This window comes from Pristiophorus japonicus, chromosome 13 (assembly GCF_044704955.1).
Source record: "Pristiophorus japonicus isolate sPriJap1 chromosome 13, sPriJap1.hap1, whole genome shotgun sequence".
Lineage (NCBI taxonomy): Eukaryota > Metazoa > Chordata > Chondrichthyes > Pristiophoridae > Pristiophorus > Pristiophorus japonicus.
In genome coordinates, this window is record NC_091989.1 from 162,989,789 (window position 1) to 163,014,538 (window position 24,750).

Genomic DNA, 24,750 nt, shown 5'->3' on the forward strand with positions numbered 1-24,750 from the left:
ACTGCGCCGAAGCAAAGTGTTTCAGAAATGCGGGCTTGCACTCCCACAGAGGGGGCAGGGTGGCATGAGTAGGCTCACATAGCGCAGGCAGCAGGCTCATTTGAAGGACCACGATGAATGATAGCACATTGCATCAACCGAAGCGTAGCTGACGGAGACACCCCCATGAACCGAAGCATGGCTAGCCCGCGCAGTATTTAACATTTAGCAAAGCCAGACTGTGGAATCTGCAGGACTTACCCTCTCCCTCGAGTGTGGGCCCAGCTTGTGCAGTGGTGATTTCTTTTCTCCAGGCAGGACCCATCAAAGCAGCGACCCTCTCTTCCAAGCGTGTCAGTGGCTACAGATTTGCCGGGCCTCCTCCTGTTCGAGTTCTTTCCCTTTTGTTATGTGCCACTTTCCTCTGCAAAGATGAAAATACAACTTTTTAGAGAGGGTTTCTTTCTGCTGGGTGGGACATATACAGCTGGTCATATTTCCTTTACAACTGCAATTGCATTGACTAAATGAAAATATTACTTACACCAACTACTTGATCAAGGTCCTGCCACTACATTTTGCACTGGCCTCCAGACCGCTTGGTGATCGCCATTGCACAGTAATCTTCTGCAAGTTGGTTCCAGCCTTTCTTCATTTCTTTGGGTGGAACTTTTATGTGACCTCTGCTGGTGTCCAGCTCCTGCCATCTGGCCTCAATCACAGTAACTAGTGCCTCCACTTCATCCTGTAAGAATTCTTGGGCCTGGCAGCACGTTGCATCTTGTATTGCAGATCCGATTTTTCCAATGATAATTAAAGTTCTCACACAGCACTCAACGCTCTCACACACACAACTGGCTCTTTAAAAATGGCCGATTGCAGCTGTACTGCGCATGTGCGCCCATAGGAATCACGTCAAAAACGTCCTTTTTTTCCGTGCATGCCTCATCATCATCATCGGCAGTCTCTCGGAATCGAGGAAGACTTGCTTCCATTCTTAACATGAGTTCTTAGGTGGCTGTACAGTCCAATACGAGAACCACAGTCTCTGTCACAGGTGGGACAGATAGTCGTTGAGGGAAGGGGTGGGTGGGACTGGTTTTCCGCACGCTCTTTCCAAAGCCTGCGCTTGATTTCTGCATGCTCTCGGCGATGAGACTCGAGGTGCTCAGCGCCCTCCCGGATGCACTTTCTCCACTTAGGGCGGTCTTTGGCCAGGGACTCCCAGGTGTCAGTGGGAATGTTGCACTTTATCAGGGAGGCTTTGAGGGTGTTCTTGTAACGTTTCCACTGCCCATCTTTGGCTCGTTTGCCATGAAGGAGTTCCGAGTAGAGCGCTTGCTTTGGGAGTCTCATATCTGGCATGCGAACAATGTGGCCTGCCGAGCGGAACTGATCCGAGCGTGGTCAGTGCTTCAATGCTGGGGATATTGGCGCATGCACAGAGGGAGTGGCAGTGTTTTTTCGGCGCAGTCAGTAGGCTCTACCCCCGAGGCGACTGGACAGGCTGCGCGCCGCCAAATTTGAAAAATAGAGCGGGGAAACTTGGCACATTTATTTTTGGAGTAGTTCTGGCCTAGAAAAACGGGAGTAACTCTGGCAATACACCAGAAAACGGCTTTGGACAAAATTGAACCCTGAGTCTCAAGGCAGGATGACAACCATCCCCAAGTTATCGTGTGCCAGTGCAACAAGTCCAAACTTTTCTTCTTTTATAAGGCAGTTGCCCATTGAAAGTTAAGCATGTGCCAAGGGACACAACCAATAAAAACTGTCACGTAACAAAAAATGAAAACGATTCTTACCAAAATTAAAATAAAATACTATTCTTTGGCGTGATGAGGCACTCCATTCCCTTCAGTGCCCAGCGATTGCGGAAAGCCTCAAGGGTACCAATGGACATCACGGGCTCCATCTCCAGGGACACCCAGACGCGAACGTAGCCGCGGAAGAGAGGCAGGCAGTCGGGCCGAACAACCCCCTCAACCGCCCGCTGCCTGGACCTGTTGATGGCCACCTTGGCCAGGCCCAGGAGTAGTCCCACGAGAAGATTCTCCGACTTACCTGCTTCCCCCCCCACGCTGGGTGACCGAAGATCAGGAACGGGGACTTAAGTGCAACCAAAAATCGAGGAACAGCCCCAGCAAGTAATGCTAAATGTGCTGAAGCCAGTGCCAGTGCACGATCGTCCTCCCCATTGTAACAAGTCCCACCTCTCACAATGGAACCAGCCCTCACCTCACATTGCAAAAATAACCCCCCTTTGCAAGCTGCCCCCACCAAAAATGGAGCAAGTATCCCCCACCCCACAATGCAACATGTGCTCCCCCCCTACAGTGCAACATGTGCTCCCTCTCCCCACAGTGCAACATGTCCCCCCCTCCCCACAGTGCAACATGTGCCCCCTCCCCACAGTGCAACATGTGCCCCCCCCACAGTGCAACATGTGCCCCCTGCTGCCCCCCCCCACAGTGCAACATGTGCCCCCTGCTGCCCCCCCCCACAGTGCAATATGTGACCCCCCACAGTGCAACATGTGCCCCCTCCCCACAGTGCAACATGTGCCCCCCCCACAGTGCAGTGCCCCCTCCCCACAGTGCAACATGTGTCCCCCTCCCCACAGTGCAACATGTGCCCCCCCTCCCCACAGTGCAACATGTGTCCCCCTCCCCACAGTGCAACATGTGCCCCCCCCTCTCTATAGTGCAACATGTGTCCCCCTCCCCACAGTGCAACATGTGCCCCCCCCTCTCTATAGTGCAACATGTGCCCCCCTCCCCACAGTGCAACATGTGCCCCCCCCCTCTCTATAGTCCAACATGTGCCCCCTCCCCACGCACACAGCGCGCAGTGCCACACTGCCAGCCCGCGCACAGTGCCCAGGCCCCTCCTACACACGGCCATCCCCGCCCCCGGGCACTTCCTCCCGCGCCGCCCCATCCGCTCGCGTTCACTTGCGGGCTGTGCAAAGATGGCGTTGAGGTGCGTGTGGAACTTGCGAGCGGTGGCTTCCCGCTGCCTGCACCCCACAGCGCACAGGATCGGCGGGCCGCTGCGGAGCCTGAGCACCGCCAGGGCGGCCCTCTCCGGTGCGTGAAACACAGTAACTGGGGAGCGGGCGGGTGAGGAGGGGGGGGCAGCAGTAAGGTAAAGCCCAATAGCGGCTCCGGCAGCAAAGTCAGCCCCGGGTCAGGACTGCAACTTAACCATGCAGCGTTTTAGCACAACATGCAGCATGTATATCTATAAATTGCAAAAGCTGGGCCTGGTTTGGAACATGTATTTCCCTCAATGATTTGATTTATTTTTATAATGTGCAAATTGTTGCAGAGTTTTTCCTAATTTGGACTGTGGCGACCAGAAGGATTCAGGTGAGGTGCCAACTCCTGGGTCAGACCACTGTTGGCCAGGTTGGTGCTCTTTGCTGCTGTACTTACAATTAAAAAAAACACAAGTAACATGTCCTAATGCTTCGCGCGTAAACTTTGCATTCCGTTTTCCGTCACCAAGGGACGAGTTTGTTGCAATGCATTTATTTTTAAATCAAGTGTCATTGACTTTTAAAGGCAGTTTGTTGTCTGACTGCGTTGCCCTCTGTGGGAATGCCAGGCACTGTGTCCTTCCAATTGCCCCCCTTCAGCCTGGATCCCTCCACAACTGCATGGACTTTTATAACCCGGCGTTATCTGTTTATTTCGTGATTGGTGTGAAAATGAAAGTGTCATGTCAAAGCACTGGAATATTTAGTAAAAGTTTTGAGATGGGTTTGCTCAAAGTATAGGAAAACTTCACCAACAGAGAAAATACTTTTAAGTCTAAGGATTCACACTTAACAGTATTTTTTTAAACTAAAAGTTCCTCTAACCTCTAATTGATCTGTCTAAGAGTAGTGAGTCTCTAATTGACCCAGGAAGGATTCAGCAAATATGCCATATGGTTTAAGTGACACTCATAACTACACACTGGCTGTGCTTTAGTAACAGAATAACACATTGAGCATGACCTAGTATAATGTGACAGTCTTTATAAAAGTGTATCCTGACATTTTTTAATGTGAAAATGATTTTAATTAACACAAGTGATTCAACCCACAGTCAAGCAGTAGGAATTGCTTATTTTCTTTAAATACTGTTTACTTTAGATAAATATAGTGTATAATGTATCCAAGTAATGCCCTTTTGCTTGTAGAATTCCTGATGCTAGCTCTTGAGTAGAAAAATCCTGGATCTAACCTCAAATGCCTGATTTAATTGGAATGACAGTATAACATGATGCTGTAGCGAAGTTGGTAGAATAGTGTTCAGGAAGTAATTGGTAACTTGCGAATTTCAGAAAAACTGGTGGACAGGAGAGGAAATGATTGGGCAAATCAGTTTAGCAATTTGTTGGAGATTGATGTTGGAAATAGAATGCCAATTATCTTGTAGAGCTCCTGGTCCAAATGTACAATTTTTGGGAAAGTAATTGATCATCTGGATGTAATTGTACAATATAACCAAAGTACAAATGATTGGGTGCTTACTGATCTGCTTGATAAAATGTGATCATGTCTCCGCAAACTGCTTGTTTGTCAGTGCATTTCTCTCTCCACTGATTTTGGCCATGAGCCCTATTTAGTTTGTGCGGTTTCATGGTGAAGCTGTCTTAATATAGTTTCTTGCGAGTCCTTGGCTTGGGTTTTCTGTGCCATGTGTTATCCCTGGCTGAGGGAGCAAGTGCATGATCTGCTCTCTGGTTTGTGCTAAACCACCTGTTATGGGATTTATAGAGCAGCCTTCCTCCCAACTTTTCCTTTCCTCACTTTGTGGTGACAACTTGCCTCTAAATCCCCACAGTTGTATAACTATGATTGGGAACTCAGTATGTTGAGTTTTGGAGATGCTGCTGATTTGGGATAGCAGGATCAAGCTCCAATGTGCCCATGGGCTCAATTTTCCCCAAAGCATTTTTTTGGCGAACTTGTTTGGGGCCTAAGTACGCCAAAAAAATATATCTTAAGTTTTGGGGGTGGAGCCTTGATCTGTCTCTCTCTCTCTCTCTCTCTCTCTCTCTCGGTCTCTCTGTCTGTCTGTTCTCTGTCTGTCTGTCTGTCTGTGTCTCTCTCTCTCTCTCTGTGTGGGGACCGAGAATGGGACCAGTCAGCCTTCAGGCAGGGTTGGAAGTAAGTTGCTGCTTTGTGTTTTTCAATTCTTTGTGTGTCCGGGCATCTGCTGCGCTGATTTCCTTAACTCTGGGGAAGGTTTTTCAGCAGAGGCCACATATGCTGGCCTAAGCACAACTGGAGTAACTCTCAACTGGCCAGACTTCCCAAATTGGCAGAGGTGGCTGGTTAAGCCTCCTTTGGCTAAAATAAAATTGACCTAAAAAAATCGTAACTGAGTTACACTGATGCAAATTAATTGGAGAAATTGTTTTTTCAACTTAGGCCAAAAAGAGCAGCCTGCTCAAAAAAAAACGACGCGAATTGAGCCCCATGTCTCAGCAAGTCTTTTGCGTGTGTTCAGTACGACCAATAATAGTCTGGAATGAGCTGCCCATTTTTAATAAAGTTCTGATCATTTGGGTGATAGGACATGGGTTTACACACTGATCGTTCAATGTCCTTGTTGGAGGACTGCACCATAACTGGAGAATGAAATGTGAAGCCTTCATTAAATTGTGGCAACTTGTTGACAAGGCTACCAAAGTTATCATGTTTTTATTACAAGAGGATTTGAGTATGAGTAAAGATGTCTTACTGCAATTATATCATCATCATCACAGGGCCCTGGTGAGACCACACCTGGACTATTGTGTACAGTTTTGGTCTCCTTACCTAAGGAAGGATTTATTTGCCATAGTGTGCATTCCTGGGATGGGGGGAATTGTCCTGTGAGGAGAGATTGAGTAGACTAGGCCTATATTCTCTAGAGTTTAGAAGAATGAAAGATGATCTCATTGAAACATACAAAATTCTTACAGGGCTTGACAGAGTAGATGCAGTGAGGATGTTTTCCCTGGCTGGGGAGTCTAGAACCAGGGGTCACAGTCTCAGAATAAGGGGCTGGCCATTTAGGACTGATAAGGAGAAACTTCACTCTGGGTGGTGAATCTTTGGAATTGTCTACCCCAGAGAGCTGTGAATGCTAGGTCGTTGAAATCGATAGATTTTTGAATATCAAGGGATATGGGGATAGTGCAGGAAAGTGAGTTGAGGTAGATCAGCCATGACCTTATTGAATGGTGGAACAGGCTGGAGGGGTCAAATGGCCTACTCCTGCTCCTAATTCTTATGTTCTTATGTACCCTTTTTTTAAAGCCAGGAAGATGATTGGGTATTGCAGCTAGGTAGGTGGTGTGTAGGAATACAGGGAAGTGGCAGAGGTGACTTGTTCGTGGTGGAAAGGAGGTAGAGGGGTATTGGGGAAGGGGGAAGAATGTCAAAGAATTGAGTGGCAGAGGGGAAAAGGCATTAGCATTCTGCAGGAGGGGGAGGGAAATCAGAGATGGGGTTGACTAAGAGGTGAGATTTTCCCAGTCCTTGGGTGAATAGTACTGTGGAGAACAATGGCATTTGGGTTAGAAACTGATAGAGAGCGTGGCATACATGGGTTAGTTTTAAGTATGACAAGCAAGCATGTTGATAAAATATTGCAGGGAATATTTACAGAATTGTTATATTTACAGAAAGTACATACTTGCGCAGTATTTTATTATGCATAACTAGCAGATCTCCCATGGTGGTATTGATTGTGTCAGAGGACGCATTAAAGTATGATATCTGAAGTGTGATGGGAAGTAAGTTGGATGTTTACAGAAAGTGTGTGCTGTAGGCAGTGGGGAGTAATTAGACCAGGGCATGCAAACATGATTCATACTTGGTCACACATTTTCATTTACTGCGTCCACATTTTATAATAGAGGCTGTCTATATACAGGTAAACGTTCTCTCATGGTAATGATACCTTCCAATCAGTGGTGATGCTGCAGCGCCTCCACTAAAGGGAACATGCAATTCTAACATGACGAGCTTGCATAGACAATCTCCATTTTAAATGTGGATATGGAAATTTGTAATGGAAAAAATTGGCAGGTGTGTACAGACACAAGATTTTTAATGTTAATAAATGGATCTATAAATGTTTTAATTGGAAACTTCAACAATAATGGTGTCCCTACCTAAGCAAACACTAAGTCCATTCGCTGTAGTTTAACCAATTATTAACTAGTGTATCCATGCATCCTATTATCCAATTCCACATAGACTAGCCACCAGGATTGCTATTATTAATCAAAAGAAACCAAGACAAACAGTAAATGATTGTAGATTAAATGCATTATCCTTCATTGAGTAATCACGTATATCTGGCAACAAGAATTTCATTCATATAGTATTTAATGTACAGAACTTGGATGGGGCTTGGTGGGTGGGGTGGACACACTAGTATTTTGAAAGGAGAGGTGAGAGATGTGCAACAGGTTGAGGTGCTTGAAGGAGGAGAATGTGGCAGTTGGGGTTGCTGCTCATAAGGATGTGTCAATGGGTACCTTTTTGAAGAATACCAGGAGAGACCCAGGGAGTAGTTGTGGGCCTATTCAAGTGGTATTGAAGCCTGGGACACTACCAGGTGAGTAGGAAGGCAGAGCAGGAAAGGTTGGGATAAGGATTGGGAAGGGGGGAGGGCTTGGGGGCCAGTATATTCAAATCATGTCATTTTTTCTGAGCAAATGTGTGTGTTTGGGGGAAAAATATTGGAAAGTGTGTTATATTACTGTTATCAGAGGAATGTCCATCCAAGTGAGTGAAACTGTATCCTTAGATCAGTTTGGTGGAACATGGAGGAAAATCGCACTAAGCCCTCAAGTGCCACTTTTGCTGTTTTCTGAGTAGATGTAGGTCCTAATATGGTGAATCCATTTCAGCCTTTGTGCAGTTTGCAGGGCAAGTTCCACAGTTAGATTTGATTCTTTGAGTAGATTGTCTGTGCAGCACATACTGTATCATTCTTTATACTACATACCTAATATTCAATGGATAGATGAAGATATCCCTGTAAATGAGATTCTGTGCTATAGTGGGAATTGAAAGGTGCAGCCTGCAGTCAGAATCACTTTTTTTTTTATTCGTTTGAGAAGGCCAGCATTTATTGCCCATCCCTAATTGCCCTCGAGGGTGGTGGTGAGCCACCTTCTTGAACCGCTACAGTCCATGTGGTGAAAGTACTCCCACAGTGCTGTTAGGGAGTTCCAGGATTCTGACCCAGCAACGATAAAGGAACAGCAATATATTTCCAAGTCAGGATGGTGTGAGAAATAGAAATATTAAGTAAAAATGATAGGTGCGGGTTGGACAAAAGGGGTATTGAGATGCAATTAATAAAAGGAAATACAGAAAGAAAATTAAGAACACGGAGACAACAGAGTTGCTACATTGAGGACTTTCAGGTTATGCTAAACAAAATAACAACTCTAGGTTTCTTCAGCTTAAGATTCAAGGAATGTAATAAGAATACTTAGTGGCATAAAATGCCTACAAGGGTCTTTATACGATGTAACATCTGTTGATCCATACATTAAAAATGAATCAAGAATTAGAAAAGGTCTGTCTTCTCTAACCAGGGTTGTATTGAATATGTGTGTGTGTAGTGTGTGAGGCTGCAGCCCGTCTTCCATTATTTGAAGGGGCTGCTCCTTGATTTTTGACCACTTCAGTCCCATGCTTCTGATCTTTGGGCACTGGTGCCGAGTGGGCAGCTTGGAGGGCCTCCTCTTCGGACTGCTCCTGGGCCTGGCCAAGGTGGCCATTAACTGGTCCAGGCAGATGGGGTCATTCAGCCCAACTGCCTGCCTCTCTTCTGCGGCTACGTTTGTGCCAGGGTGTCCCTGGAGATGGAGCACACGCTGTCCACCGGTACACTCGTGGTCTTCCGTGGCTTGTGGGCACCGAAGGGACTGGAGAGCATCATTTTAATTTAATTTGATTTGACAAGGTTCCCTTTAATGTTTAATTGTTAATTTGTGGGTTTTGGTAAAGGGCACTTGATTTAAAAGTTTTACCAAAATAGTTGTATTGAATACAAGGATGATTACAGTGAATACTGGAGCGTATGCTAAAGGCTCAGGGCTGAAAATGTTACAATTGTATACATAAGATAATTTGTCTTGTGTTAATCAGTTTCACATTGTCTCTGAACCCATTAGCGCCTGAACAACTTGCTGGATAGCTATCCAATCTAGGTTACATTTTTTTGTTGAAAACAGAAATGATAAAATTCACTGAGAATGAAGGATTAGCAAAAGTTAAATTGAAATGACTACTGATTAGTGTTGACTACTTTTTAAATAACTGGTACTTAGTCCTGTTTATGTCCATTGCCACTGCTGATTGGAATTAACGATGTTTTGTACTTAATATACCACCTCAACTGTTGCCATCTGCGGTTTGAGGGTTGAGTTTTGATGGATGTAAATTACAGAATGGGACTATGGAACAAAGGAGTATTTATATAAACGTGGCTAGAAATGTCACACTTATTAAGTATATGATACCAAATATAAGCACATTATGGGAAGTGTATATTTCTTACTGTGTTGAAAAAAGATTATATTGCCCGTCCTGACACTAGGCTAATGTGTGGCACCATTTGGATACTTTGGTTTATGGTTTATATTAGATATAGTACAGTATTTGAAGTAGATTTCTTGCTCAGCAATTCTTAGCTTTAATAAAGATTAAGCTGAATGTGATATGTAAATATCAATGCTATATAGATAGCCAAACCTTAGATAAAACATTTGAATCATAATTCAATGTTGGCTGATTATGTAAAAATGTACCATTCCAGCTCGCAAGTTTACAGACAAACATGAATGGGTAACGGTTGAAAATGGAATTGGTACAGTGGGCATTAGCAATTATGCTCAGGTGGGTACTTTTTTTTTTATTACCATCCAGTATAATTCTTGTATCAATCCTTCACTTTTGAACTCTTAGTACAAGCTGTGATGGTTTAAGTGCACAAGTCCTACTTGAATATTTTTGGACTTAGACCATTGTTTCATTTGATGTTGCAGGATCATCATTTCCTAATCAATTTTTAACCGTGGTGTCTATCATCATGGGACCAAGGTTCACTTTAATATCCATGCTTAGAAAGATTTGTGGTTCTTTCATGTAAAATTGTTGTAATTTTCCATTGTGAATACATTTTCTTGGCATGAATGTGCGCAAGCACTGTAGTAATAGTAGTAGAGTCCTTAAAAATAAAATTCAGACTTGTTAAACTTAATTTGTTTAAACTTGTGTTTTCGCAACATTTCTGTGGCCTTCAGTTACGGTTGGTTGAAATATGAATTTCTTCCAAAAATTCATTTAGTTAAATTTTGCTTCTGTAGGAGCACTCACTGACTGTTTAAAACAATATGAGGCTTGAAAGAACTAGTATTGCAAAGTGGTTATTACCACTAAACAAAATATCTTCAACAGAAAAATTTATATCTTCAACACCAAAGTTTTAAATGTGTCATTTTCAGTACAGCAAATGGGCTATTCCACTGAATAAACTTTATACTGGCATCATTTGAAGTTTATGGAGGAACAGAGCTAGGTTCTGACTGTTGGCTTTAAGCCAATTTTAAACATTGACAGTAAAACTAAAAGGGCAGAAAATGTGTTCTTTATATTGGGGGAAGGTATGTTAAAACCAATAAACCTTTTAGTACTGGCAAAAGACTTTGATCCTGGATCTTGATTTTAGATTTAGGTTGTGTGCAGGACTTCAAGTGTTAATTTCTATTAAACAAAAATGTGGTGATCCGTGAATGTGATTTTATCTGCAAACAAGGGGGGGAGGGGGGGAGGGGGGGGCCTTTGTTACAATTGTAACTAGTTGTTGCATTCACTGTTGAATAAGTGAAATGACAGCCCATGGTGCTCATTTGGCTCAAAATGCCTTTTTATACAAAATATATCTTTCTTTTTCCTTTGTTTCATATGTATACTTTTAATGAAATGTGAAGGATACTTCAATATTGTCCATTGTGTTGCTTGCCTGCCTTCTGTGCCTGGCTAGGTGAGATTGGCAACAAATTGGGTGAGGAGGGGGCGGGGGAAAGGGAACCTTTTTTGGGTTAATTTAACAATGTTGTAAACTGAACCTTTAATTCTCAGTTTGATAAATTGCATTTGCCAAATGCATTACTTTTAATGGTCTGTCTATGCATTAATAAATATTCTCAAGTACAGTATGGGGTACATTTTCTTACAATTTACCTGTATAAACATTAGGTTTTGGTCATGGATCTGGTTGTAAAATAATGCACCAGTTTCCATTATCTCTCATTATTCACTGATTTGCACAAAGTGAATGGATCTGCACAACAAGTCCCTCAGGTCCACCTTTTGATATGCTTCTAATCAATAAAATCTTTATTCTCCCATTCTTCCCAGGCTCCCCACTGCCCTAGCCCTGTATCTGCATCTTTATTTAATTTCTTCCCTATCCCCTCATGTCCTCTTCGAGCTCATCTTGTCCATAACCTCTGCTCTCTTGATCCCATTCCCACTAAACTGCTGACCACCCAACTTGCACTCCTGACTCCCATCTTGTAAATAGTTCCCTTTCCTCAGGCACTGTCATCCTCCCTTTCAAAACCATCATCCCGTCTTTTAACAAAAAAAAACAACCTTGACCCCTTGGTCCTTGCTAACCACTCCAACCTGTCTCCTCTCAAGTTCTTGAATTTATTGTCGCCTCCCATTTTTCCCCCACATCTCCATGTTTGAATCTCTCTTGGCAACATTAGCAGCACCAATAAATTGCATTTATATAGCTCCTTTAATGTAGAACATCCTCATCAATACTGTCGAGGACTGCAACAAATTACAAGACATTAATAAACTTGCAGAATGGGCGTATAATTGGCAAATGAAGTTCAACATAGATAAATGTGAGGAATTACATTTTGGTAAGAAAAATTAGGTCTCATTACTTGGGACATAAGAATCTAAATGGGGCAAAAGAGTACAAATACACACATCACAAAGTAGCAACGCAGGTTAACAAGGCCATAAAAAAGGCAAACCAAGCACTAGGATTTATTTCTAGAGGGATAGAATTCAAAAGTAGAGAAGTTATGCTAAACTTGTATCAAACCTTGGTTAGACCACATTTTGAGTACTGTGTACAAATCTGGTCATCGTATTATAAAAAGAATATAGAGGCACTGAAGAGGGTGCAAAAAAGATTTACAAGGATGATACCAGAACTGTGAGGATATACCTATCAGGAAAGGATGACCAGGCTTGGGGGGGGGGGGGGGTCTTTTTTTTTCTCTCTTGAAAAGAGAAGTTTGATGGGTGGCCTAATAGAGGTTTTGATAGAGTAAATAAAGAGAGAGTGTTTCAACTTATGAGGAAGAGCATAACTAGAGGCCATCAATATAAGATAGTCACCAAGAAATCAAATAGGGAGTTCAGAAGAAATGTCTTTACCCAGAGAGTGGTGAGAATGGGAATTCGCTACCACAGGGAATGGTTGAAGTGAATAGTTAAGATGAATTTAAGGGGAGGCTAGTTAAATGTGAGGAAGAAGGGAATAGAGGATTATGCTGATAGTTAGATAAGGAAAGACTGGAGGAGGCTCGAATGGAGCATAAACGCCGGCATGGACTGGTTGGACTCGGAACAGCCTGTTTCTGTGCTGTAATGTAATCCTATGTAAATTGTCGCTCATCCAAAGCTCTGCTGCCCGTATCCTAACCGGCACCAAGTTTCACTCAACCATCAGGTCCTTGCTGAGCTCCCGTTTCTCCAAAGCCGCCAATTAAAAATTTTCATCCTCATGTTCAAATCCCTTGTGCGTGTGGTGGTGAGGCATCTCCACTGGTGAAAGAGTAAAATTAGTGTAACGCTGTTTCATAAGAAATGTGGACATAGGGATTTATAATGGAAGACATTGACAAAAAATGTGGGAAGATATGTGAGACTTTCAATATTTTAGACATATATACTTAATTTTTGAAATATTTCCATGTTCTACAACTCTGATACAGAAGTGCATCTGTCAGCCTGTTACACAATTGAGAATTAACATTACTAAATTGAGTGCTAAAGATCTTGGTGCACAATAATTCAGATTGATGTTTTTTCTTTAGGAAGCATTAGGAGATGTTGTATATTGTGGTTTGCCAGAAATCAGCACAAAGTTGAACCAATTGGGTGAGTATTAACTGTTTTACATTGCATATAACATGAGCAAATCGTTTGCTTTTTAAAAACAAACCCTTAACTGATTGGGTTAGGTCGATATGAACGTAGAGCATCTCTGTATTTGCCAATACCAAGCAGGATACTCAAGGCCAGTCCTAGACTGCTCTCTTACACCTCCTAATTCCTGACTGAAGAGCAACATTGGCAGAGGCCTGGAAACACGTCTTCAGTCTCTTTGGCTGGGGAATGTGCATGGCATGGGAAGCCTGTTTGAAAGAAGAATGAAAAATACAAGATAAGGCACGAGTAATTGAAAGTGAGTTTGCACATCGGGTTAACATCAAATGATTGTATCTCTGGATGGTGCAACCTCAAGTAACTATCAGTAAACAAATGCAATGGCAGTTGTCTGAATGCATTATCGAACATGTTGCTTTACATAGGATATATGACACAGAAACAAGCCATTTGGCCCAACCAGTCCATGATGGTGTTTATGTTCCACTCGAGCCGCCTCCCGTCTTTCCTCATCAAAATCTATTCCCATCTCCCGCTATTCCCGTCTCCCGCTATTCCTTTCTCCCTCATGATTGTCTAACCCAACCTCCACTTAAATGAATCTATACTATTTGCTTCAACCACTCCGTGTTAGTGGGTTCCACATTCACACCACTCTGGGTAAAGAAGTTTCTTCTGAATTCACTATTGAATTTCTTGGTGACTATCTTATATTGATGGCCTCTAGTTATGCTTGTCCCCACAAGTGGAAACATTCTCTCTGTATCCACTTGGTTCATAATTTTAAAGACCTCGATTAGGTCACCCCGAGTCATCTTTTTTCAAAAGAAGAGACCCAGCCTGTTCATCCTTTTCTGATGTATATACCCTCTCATTTCTGGTATCATCCTTGTAAATCTTCTCTGCAACCTCTCCAGTGCCTCTGTTCTTTTTATAATATGGCGATCAGAACTGTATGCACTACTCTTAAGGGCTGGAAATTCGACTGGAGAGTTTTTAAAGGCACGAATATCAGGCAGTCTCTAAATTTAGCGACGGAAAATGGTTAGCGACGGCAGCCACAAAATTCAGTAGTTGCGTCCTGGGAATGGAATGCAGTGGAGCATTAAGGGTAGCGTTCCAATGTTCTCTTGGGGCACTAGGCCGGGTGAGCAACTGAAAATCCCCTGCTAAAGAGCTGGCTCCGTAGCACCCGAAGAGACGCATCCCTGCAAAAAAAAGAATCGGAACAAAAAATACAAAAAACATTCTCTACATTATTCACCCCAAATAAAGTGATTTTTTCTTTTGCGAAATAAATCACAATTAACTCCTGTAGTCATTCCTTCCCTTAGCACCCCGGGACAGTGGATGTGGTATATTTGGACTTCCAGAAGGCATTCGATAAGGTGCCACATAAAAGGTTACTGCACAAGATAAAAGTTCACGGGGTTGGGGGTAATATATTAGCACGAATTGAGGATTGGCTAACTACTAACTAACAGAAAACCGGGATAAATGGGTCATTTTCCAGTTGACAAACAATGACTAGTGAGGTGCCGCAGGGATCGGTGCTGGGTCCTCAACTATTTCCCAATCTCTATTAATGACTTGGATGAAGGGACCGAGTCTAATGTAGCCAAGTTTGCTGATGATACAAACATGGGTGGGAGAGAAAATTGTGAGGAGAACACAAAATCTGCAAAGGGATATAGACAGACTAAGGGAGTGGGCAAAAATTTGGCAGATGGAGTATAATGTGGGAAAATGTGAGGTTATCCACTTTGGCAGAAATAATAGGAAAGCAAATTATAATTTAAATGGAGAAAAATTGCAAAGTGCTGCAGTACAGAGAGACCTGCAGGAAACACAAAAAGTTAGTTCAGCAAGTAATCAGGAAGGCATATGGAATGTTGGCCTTTATTGCAAGGGGGATAGAGTAAAAAAGCAGAAGTTCTGTTACAACTGTACAAGGTATTGGTGAGGCCACACCTAGAGTACTGCGTACAGTTTTTGTCTTCGTATTTAAGGAAGGATATACTTGCATTGGAGGCTGTTCAGAGAAGATTCACTAGGTTGATTCCGGAGATGAGGGGGTTGACTTAGGAAAATAGGTTGGGCCTATACTCATTGGAGTTCAGAAGAATGAGAGGTGATCTTATCGAAACATATAAATAATGAGGGAGCTCAACAAGGTGGATGCAGAGAGGATATTTCCACTCATAGGGGAACTAAAACTAGGGGACATAGTCTCAGTCTCAGAATAAGGGGCCGCCCATTTAAAACTGGGATGAGGAGGAATTTCTTCTGAGGGTTGTAAATCTATGGAATTTGCCCCAAAGAGCTGTGGAGGCTGTGTGATTGAATATATTTAAGGCAGAGATAGACAGATTTTTGTGCGATAAGGGAATAAAGGGTTATGGGGAGCAGGCAAGGAAATGGAGCGGAGTCCATGATCAGATCAGCCATGATCTTATTAAATAGTGGTACAGGCTCGAGGGACCAGGTGGCCTACTCCTGTTCATATTTCTTATGACAGCTCTGCAGCCAGCTTTTTCTAGTGGTGTAATTACGGGGCACTAAGAGTGCAGCGCAAAATAAATTTTACATCCGTGCCAATATCGGGGGTGTTGCACACTGGCGCGGCGCTGCGCTCCAGGGCGATACTCCTCGGCGCTGCCGGTACCGGCACACTGAATTTGCCAAGCGGCACTAATGCCGGCTGCAAACCCTTTTGCGCCCCTGTAGCAGCTCTTGCGAGGGGCTCTATCCAACCGAATTTCTCCCCCTAAGTGTGGTCTACTCGAAGTTCGATAGAGGTTTAGCATAACTTCCCTACTTTTCAATTCTATACCTCTAGAAATAAACCCTAGTGCTTAGTTTGTTTATTTATGGCCTTGCTAACCTGTGTCGTAACAATTAGTGATTTGTGTACTTGTACTCTGAGATCTTTGTTCCTCTATCCCACCTAGACTTGAACCCTCCAAGTAATAAGTGACTTCCCTATTCTTCCTACCAAAATGTAATACCTCACATTTATTTATGTTGAACTTCATTTGCCAATTATATTCCCATTCTGCAAGTTTGTTGAATGTCCTCCTGTAATTTCTTGCAGTCTTCCTCAGTATTGACAATTGCTCCCAATTTGATGTCATCTGCAAATTTAGAAATTGTATTTTTGATTCCAGTCTAAATGGTTAATATAAATTGTGATCAACAATGGTGCCAGCACTGATCCTTGTGGAACACCACTACCCACTTTCTGCCACTGTGAATAGCTACCTTTTATCCCTGCTGTCTACTTTCTGTCTTGAAGCAAGTTAGCTATCCATTCTGCCACTTGTCCCCTGACTTCACATTCTCTGACCTTGTTCATCAACCTATTATGGGGTACATGATCGAAGGCCTTTTCAAAATCTAAATAATTATATCTACTGCACTACCATTGTCTACTCTCTGTTACCTCTTCAAAAAATTCAATGAGTTGTCTCATTGCGAGGAGCATTCATAATAAGGTGGATGAATTAACCTGTGCAGACAGTTATTAACGGATATGATGTAATTGGGAATACAGAAACATAGCTCCAGGGTGACCAAGGCTGGGAACTCAACATCCAGAGGTATTCAATATTCAAGAAGGATAGGCAGAAAGGCAAAGGAGGTGAGGTAGCGTTGCTGGTTAAAGAGATTAATGCAATACTAAGGAAGGACATTAGCTTGGATGATGTGGACTCTGTATGGGTAGAGCTGCAGAACACCAAAGGGCAGAAAATACTAGTGGGGGTTGTGTACAGACCAGCAAACAGTAGTAGTGAGGTTGGGGACAGCATCAAACAGGAAATTAAGGATGAGTGCAATAAAGGTACAGCAGTTATCATGGGTGACTTTAATCTACATATAGATTAGTCTAACCAAACTGTAGCAATATGGTGGATGAGGATTTCCTGGAGTATATAAGGGATGGATTTCTAGACCAATATGTTGAGGAACCAACTAGAGAGCTGGCCATCCTAGACTGGGTGTTGTGTAATGAGAGAGGATTAATTAGCAATCTTGTTGTGCAAGGCCCCTTGGGGAAGAGTGACCATAATATGATGGAATTCTTCATTAAGATGGAGTGACACAGTTAATTCAGAGACTAGGGTCCTGAACATAGAGAAAGGTAACTTCGATGGTATGAGATCTCAATTGACTAGGATAGACTGGCGAATGATACTTAAAGGATTGACGGTGGATAGACAATGGCAGGCATTTAAAGGTCACCTGGATGAACTTCAACAATTGCACATCCCTGTCTGGCGTAAAAATAAAACTGGGAAGGTGGCTCAACCATGGCTAACGAGGGAAATTAGGAACAGTGTTAAATCCAAGGAAGAGGCATATAAATTGGCCAGAAAAAGCAGCAAACCTGTGGACTGGGAGAAATTTAGCAGAGGAGGACATAGAGTTTAATTAGGAGGGAGAAAATAAGAGTATGAGAGGAAGCTTGCAGGCACATAAAAACTGACTGCAAAAGCTTCTATAGATATGTGAAGAAAAAAAGATTAGTGAAGACAAATGTAGGTCCCTTGCAGTCAGAATCAGGCAAATTTATAATGGGGAACAAAGAAATGGCAGACCAATTGAACAAATACTATGATTCTGTCTTCACGAAGGAAGACACAAATATCCTTCTGGAAATACTAGGGGACCGAGGGTCTAGCGAGAAGGAGGAACTGAAGGAAATCCTTATTAGTCAGGAAATTGTGTTAGGGAAATTGATGGGACTGAAGGCTGATAAATCCCCCAGGGTCTAATAGTCTGCATCCCAGAGTACATAAGGAAGTGGCCCTAGAAATAGTGGATGCATTGGTGGTCATTTTCCAGCATGCTATCGAAGCTGGATCAGTTCATATGGATTGGAGGGTAGCTAATGTAACCCCACTTTTATAAAAAGGGGGTAGAGAGAGAACAAGGAATTATAGACCGGTTAGCCTGACATCGGTAGTGGGGAAAATGTTGGAATCAATTATTAAAGATGTAATAGTGCATTTGGAAAGCAGTGACAGGATCAGTCCAAGTCAGCATGGATTTATGAAAGGGAAATCATGCTTGACAAATCTTCTAGAATTTTTTGTGGATGTAACTAGTAGAGTGGACAAGGGAGAACCAGTGGATGTGGTGTATTTGAACTTTCAAAAGGCCTTTGACAAGGTCCCATACGAGATTAGTGTGCAAAATTTAAGCACATGGTATTGGGGGTAATGTATTGACGTGGATAGAGAACTGGTTGGCAGACAGGAAGCAAAGAGTAGGAATAAACGGGTCCTTTTCAGAATGGCAGGCAGTGACTAGTGGGGTACCGAAAGGTTCAGTGCTGGGATCCCAGCTATTTACAATATACATTAATGATTTAGACGAAGGAATTGAATGTAATATCTCGCCAAGTTTGCAGATGACACTAAGCTGGGTGGCAGTGTGAGCTGTGATGAGGATGCTAAGAGGCTGCAGGGTGACTTGGACAGGTTAGGTGAGTGGGCAAATGCATGGCAGATGCAGTATAATGTGGATAAATGTAAGGTTATCCACTTTGGTGGCAAAAACAGGAAGGCAGAATATTATCTGAATGGCGGCAGATTAGGAAAAGGGGAGGTGCAACGAGACCTGGGTGTCATGGTACATCAGTCATTGAAAGTTGGCATGCAGGCACAGCAGGCGGTGAAGAATGCAAATGGCATGTTGGCCTTCATAGCGAGAAGATTTGCGTATAGGAGCAGGGAGGTCTTACTGCAATTGTACAGTGCCTTGGTGAGACCACACCTTGAGTATTGTGTGCAGTTTTGGTTTCCTAATCTGAGGAAGGACATTCTTGCTATTGAGGGAGTGCAGCGAAGGTTCACCAGACTGATTTGCCGGGATGGCAGGACTGACATATGAAGAAAGACTGGATTGACTCGGCTTATAGGTTAAAAAAAAGGGATGAGGTCCTACGAAAAGAATTTAAGGAGCTAGGAGCTAAATTAAAAAGTAGGACCTCAAAAGTAGTAATCTCGGGATTGCTACCAGTGCCACGTGCTAGTCAGAGTAGGAATCGCAGGATAGCGCAGATGAATACGTGGCTTGAGCAGTGGTGCAGCAGGGAGTGATTCAAATTCCTGGGGCATTGGAACCGGTTCTGGGGGAGGTGGGACCAGTACAAACCGGAGGGTCTGCACCTGGGCAGGACTGGAACCAATGTCCTAGGGGAGTGTTTGCTAGTGCTGTAAGGGAGGAGTTAAACTAATATTGCAGGGGGATGGGAACCTATGCAGGGAGACAGAAGGAGACAAAAATGAGGCAAAAGCAAAAGACAGAAAGGAGATGAGGAAAAGTGGAGGGCAGAGAAACCCAAGGCAAAGAACAAAAAGGGCAACTGTACAGCAAAATTCTAAAAGGACAAAGGGTGTTAAAAGAGCAAGCCTGAAGGCTTTGTGTCTTAATGCAAGGAGTATCCACAATAAGGTGGATGAATTAACTGTGCAATTAGATGTTAACAAATATGATGTGATTGGGATTACGGAGACGTGGCTCCAGAATGATCAGGGCTGGGAATTCAACATTCAGGAAGGATAGAATAAAAGGAAAAGGAGGTGGGGTAGCATTGCTGGTTAAAGAGGAGATTAATGCAATAGTTAGGAAAGACATTAGCTTGGATAATGTGGAATCTATATGGGTAGAGCTGCAGAACACTAAAGGGCAAAAAACGTTAGTGGGAGTTGTGTACAGACCTCCAAACAGTAGTAGTGATGTTGGGGAGGGCATCAAACAGGAAATTAGGAGTGCATGCAATAAAGGTGCAGCAGTTATAATGGGTGACTTTAATATGCACATAGATTGGGCTAACCAAACTGGAAGCAATACGGTGGAGGAGGATTTCCTGGAGTGCATAAGGGATGGTTTTCTAGATCAATATGTCGAGGAACCAACTAGGGGGGAGGCCATCTTAGACTGGGTGTTGTGTAATGAGAGAGGATTAATTAGCAATCTCATTGTGAGAGGCCCCTTGGGGAAGAGTGACCATAATATGGTGGAATTCTGCATTAGGATGGAGAATGAAACAGTTAATTCAGAGACTATGGTCCAGAACTTAAAGAAGGGTAACTTTGAAGGCATGAGGCGTGAATTGGCTAAGATAGATTGGCGAATGATATTTAAGGGGTTGACTGTGGATGGGCAATGGCAGACATTTAGAGACCGCATGGATGAATTACAACAATTGTACATTCCTGTCTGGCGTAAAAATAAAAAAGGGAAGGTGGCTCAACCGTGGCTATCTAGGGAAATTAGGGATAGTATTAAAGCCAAGGAAGTGGCATACAAATTGGCCAGAAATAGCAGCGAACCTGGGGACTGGGAGAAATTTAGAACTCAGCAGAGGAGGACAAAGGGTTTGATTAGGGCAGGGAAAATGGAGTACGAGAAGAAGCTTGCAGGGAACATTAAGGCGGATTGCAAAAGTTTCTATAGGTATGTAAAGAGAAAAAGGTTAGTAAAGACAAACGTAGGTCCCCTGCAGTCAGAATCAGGGGAAGTCATAACGGGGAACAAAGAAATGGCAGACCAATTGAACAAGTACTTTGGTTCAGTATTCACTAAGGAGGACACAAACAACCTTCCGGATATAAAAGGGGTCAGAGGGTCTAGTAAGGAGGAGGAACTGAGGGAAATCTTTATTAGTCGGGAAATTGTGTTGGGGAAATTGATGGGATTGAAGGCCGATAAATCCCCAGGGCCTGATGGACTGCATCCCAGAGTACTTAAGGAGGTGGCCTTGGAAATAGCAGATGCATTGACAGTCATTTTCCAACATTCCATTGACTCTGGATCAGTTCCTATCGAGTGGAGGGTAGCCAATGTAACCCCACTTTTTAAAAAAGGAGGGAGAGAGAAAGCAGGGAATTATAGACCGGTCAGCCTGACCTCAGTAGTGGGTAAAATGATGGAATCAATTATTAAGGATGTCATAGCAGCGCATTTGGAAAATGGTGACATGATAGGTCCAAGTCAGCATGGATTTGTGAAAGGGAGATCATGCTTGACAAATCTTCTGGAATTTTTTGAGGATGTTTCCAGTAAAGTGGACAAAGGAGAACCAGTTGATGTGGTATATTTGGACTTTCAGAAGGCTTTCGACAAGGTCCCACACAGGAGATTAATGTGCAAAGTTAAAGCACATGGGATTGGGGGTAGTGTGCTGATGTGGATTGAGAACTGGTTGTCAGACAGGAAGCAAAGAGTAGGAGTAAATGGATACTTTTCAGAATGGCAGGCAGTGACTAGTGGGGTACTGCAAGGTTCTGTGCTGGGGCCCCAGCTGTTTACATTATACATTAATGATTTAGACGAGGGGATTAAATGTAGTATCTCCAAATTTGCGGATGACACTAAGTTGGGTGGCAGTGTGAGCTGCGAGGAGGATTCTATGAGGCTGCAGAGTGACTTGGATAGGTTAGGTGAGTGGGCAAATGCGTGGCAGATGAAGTATAATGTGGATAAATGTGAGGTTATCCACTTTGGTGGTAAAAACAGAGAGACAGACTATTATCTGAATGGTGACAGATTAGGAAAAGGGAAGGTGCAACGAGACCTGGGTGTCATGGTACATCAGTCATTCAAAGTTGGCACGCAGGTACAGCAGGTGGTGAAGAAGGCACATGGCATGTTGGCCTTCATAGCGAGGGGATTTGAGTACAGGGGCAGGGAGGTGTTGCTACAGTTGTACAGGGCATTGGTGAGGCCACACCTGGAGTATTGTGTACAGTTTTGGTCTCCTAACTTGAGGAAGGACATTCTTGCTATTGAGGGAGTGCAGCGGAGATTCACCAGACTGATTCCTGGGATGGTGGGACTGACCTATCAAGAAAGACTGGATCAACTGGGCTTGTATTCACTGGAGTTCAGAAGAGTGAGAGGGGACCTCATAGAAACGTTTAAAATTCTGACGGGTTTGGACAGGTTGGATGCAGGAAGAATGTTCCCAATGTTGGGGAAGTCCAGAACCAGGGGTCACAGTCTAAGGATAAGGGGTAAGCCATTTAGGACCGAGATGAGGAGAAACTTCTTCACTCAGAGAGTGGTGAACCTGTGGAATTCTCTACCACAGAAAGTAGTTGAGGCCAATTCACTAAATATATTCAAAAGGGAGTTAGATGAAGTCCTTACTACTCGGGGGATCAAGGGGTTTGGCGTGAAAGCAGGAAGGGGGTACTGAAGTTTCATGTTCAGCCATGAACTCATTGAATGGCGGTGCAGGCTAGAAGGGCTGAATGGCCTGCTCCTGCAGGGCTGAATGGCCTGCTCCTGCACCTATTTTCTATGTTTCTATATTCACTGGAATTTAGAGGAGATCTCATAGAAACATGTAAAATTCTGACTGGATTGGACAGGTTAGATGCAGGAAGAATATTCCTGATGTTGGGGAAGTCCAGATCTAGGGGTCACATCTAAGGATAAGGGGTAAGCCATTTAGAACCGAGATGAGGAGAAACTTCTTCACTCAGAGAATTGTGAACCTGTGGAATTCTCTATAACAGAAAGTTGTTGAGGCCAGTTCGTTAGATATATTCAAAAGTGAGTTGGATGTGGTCCTTACGGCTAAACGGATCAAGGGGTATGGAGAGAAAGCTGGAATGGGGTACTGAAGTTGCATAATCAGCCATGATCATATTGAATGGTGGTGGAGGCTGAAAAGGCCGAATGGCCTACTCCTGCACCTATTTTCTATGGGCCCAAGTTTCGGGCCGCGCCTAGAAGGGCGCAGCCCCGACCTGGACGCCCGTTTTTCGCGCCACAAAGTGCGCCTAAAGAAAACTTACAAATTCTCCGGCTCCCTGCTGGTCCCTGCGCTGAAAACAGTGCCGGTACCTCTGCACATGCGCGCTACAGTGGGCGCGAATGTGCAGTAGCTCCAGGCGCCCAAACCTCTGTGGGAGGGGCCCGAAGCACGCATAAGGCTGCCTCCCACGCCCAGCTCCTGCTTCCTCCCAACTCGACTCGACTCGACTCGACTCGACCCCCCCCCGGACCCGACCGGCCCGACTCCCCCATCCCCCGGACCCGACCCGACCCCCCAGACTGGACTTGACCCGCGCGCCCCCCTCCCCGACCTAACCTCCCACCCCCGACCCGACCCAACCTGACCTCCCTCCTCCTCACCCCAACCCGATCCGACCTCCCTCCGCCCCTCCCAACCCCGACCGCACTCCCCCCGACCCGACCTGACCCAACGCCACCTACCTGTAAATCTGGTGCTGGGGAAGGGCCCTGCCCGAAGTCTTGGGCCCGGCCCGTTCAGCCTCCCTCCCCCTTCTCCTTCCCCCCCCCCCTCTTCTCCCCCCCCTTTCCCCTTCTCCTCTCCCCCCTTTCCCCTTCTCTCCCCCCTTTCCCCTTCTCCTCTCCTTCCCCTTCTCCTCTCCCCCCCCTTTCCCCTTCTGCTCCCCTTCTCCTCTTCCCCCCCCCTTTCCCCTTCTCCTCTCTCCCCCTTTCCCCTTCTCCTCTCCCCCCCCTTTCCCCTTCTCCTCTCCCCCCCTTTCCCCTTCTCCTCTCCCCCCCTTTCCCCTTCTCCTCTCCCCCCCTTTCCCCTTCTCCTCTCCCCCCCTTTCCCCTTCTCCTCTCCCCCCCTTTCCCCTTCTCCTCTCCCCCCCTTTCCCCTTCTCCTCTCCCCCCCCTTTCCCCTTCTCCTCTCCCCCCCCTTTCCCCTTCTCCTCTCCCCCCCTTTCCCCTTCTCCTCTTCCCCCCCTTTCCCCTTCTCTTCCCCCTCTTTCCCCTTCTCTCCCCCCTTTCCCCTTCTCCTCTTCCCCCCCCTTTCCCCTTCCTCTTCCCCCCCCTTTCCCCTTCCTCTTCCCCCCCCTTTCCCCTTCCTTTTCCCCTTCCTCTCCTCCCCTTTCCCCTTCTCCTCTCCCCCCTTTCCCCTTCTCCTCTTCCCCCCTTTCCCCTTCTCCTCTACCCCCTTTCCCCTTCTCCTCTTCCCCCCCCTTTCCCCTTCCTCTCCCCCCCTTTCCCCTTCCTCTCCCCCCCTTTCCCCTTCCTCTCCCCCCTTTCCCCTTCCTCTCCCCCCCTTTCCCCTTCCTCTCCCCCCCTTTCCCCTTCCTCTCCCCCCTTTCCCCTTCCTCTCCCCCCTTTCCCCTTCCTCTCCCCCCTTTCCCCTTCCTCTCCCCCCTTTCCCCTTCCTCTCCCCCTTTCCCCTTCCTCTCCCCCTTTCCCCTTCCTCTCCCCCTTTCCCCTTCCTCTCCCCCTTTCCCCTTCCTCTCCCCCTTTCCCCTTCCTCTCCCCCTTTCCCCTTCCTCTCCCCCCTTTCCCCTTCCTCTCCCCCTCTCTTCCCCCTCCTCTCCCCCTCTCTTCCCCCCCCTTCCCCTTCTCCTCTCCCCCCTTTCCCCTTCTCCTCTCCCCCCTTTCCCCTTCTCCTCTCCCCCCCTTTCCCCTTCTCCTCTCCCCCCCTTTCCCCTTCTCCTCTCCCCCCTTTCCCCTTCTCCTCTCCCCCCTTTCCCCTTCTCCTCTCCCCCCCTTTCCCCTTCTCCTCTCCCCCCCTTTCCCCTTCTCCTCTCCCCCCCTTTCCCCTTCTCCTCTTC

At 45.0% G+C, this 24,750-nt stretch overlaps 1 protein-coding gene across 1 annotated transcript in view; it reads left to right on the forward strand.

Annotated features, from left to right (window-relative positions):
* Positions 1–2,922: 2,922 nt before the first annotated feature.
* The window catches only part of LOC139278337 (glycine cleavage system H protein, mitochondrial-like), a 30,143-nt gene continuing 8,315 nt past the window's right edge, over positions 2,923–24,750 (forward strand). The window contains exons 1-3 of the mRNA XM_070897005.1: positions 2,923–3,068; positions 9,804–9,883; positions 13,114–13,177. Of these exons, the coding sequence (XP_070753106.1) occupies positions 2,951–3,068; positions 9,804–9,883; positions 13,114–13,177 (262 nt within the window). The 5' untranslated portion in view covers positions 2,923–2,950. The remainder of the gene's footprint in view (positions 3,069–9,803; positions 9,884–13,113; positions 13,178–24,750) is intronic.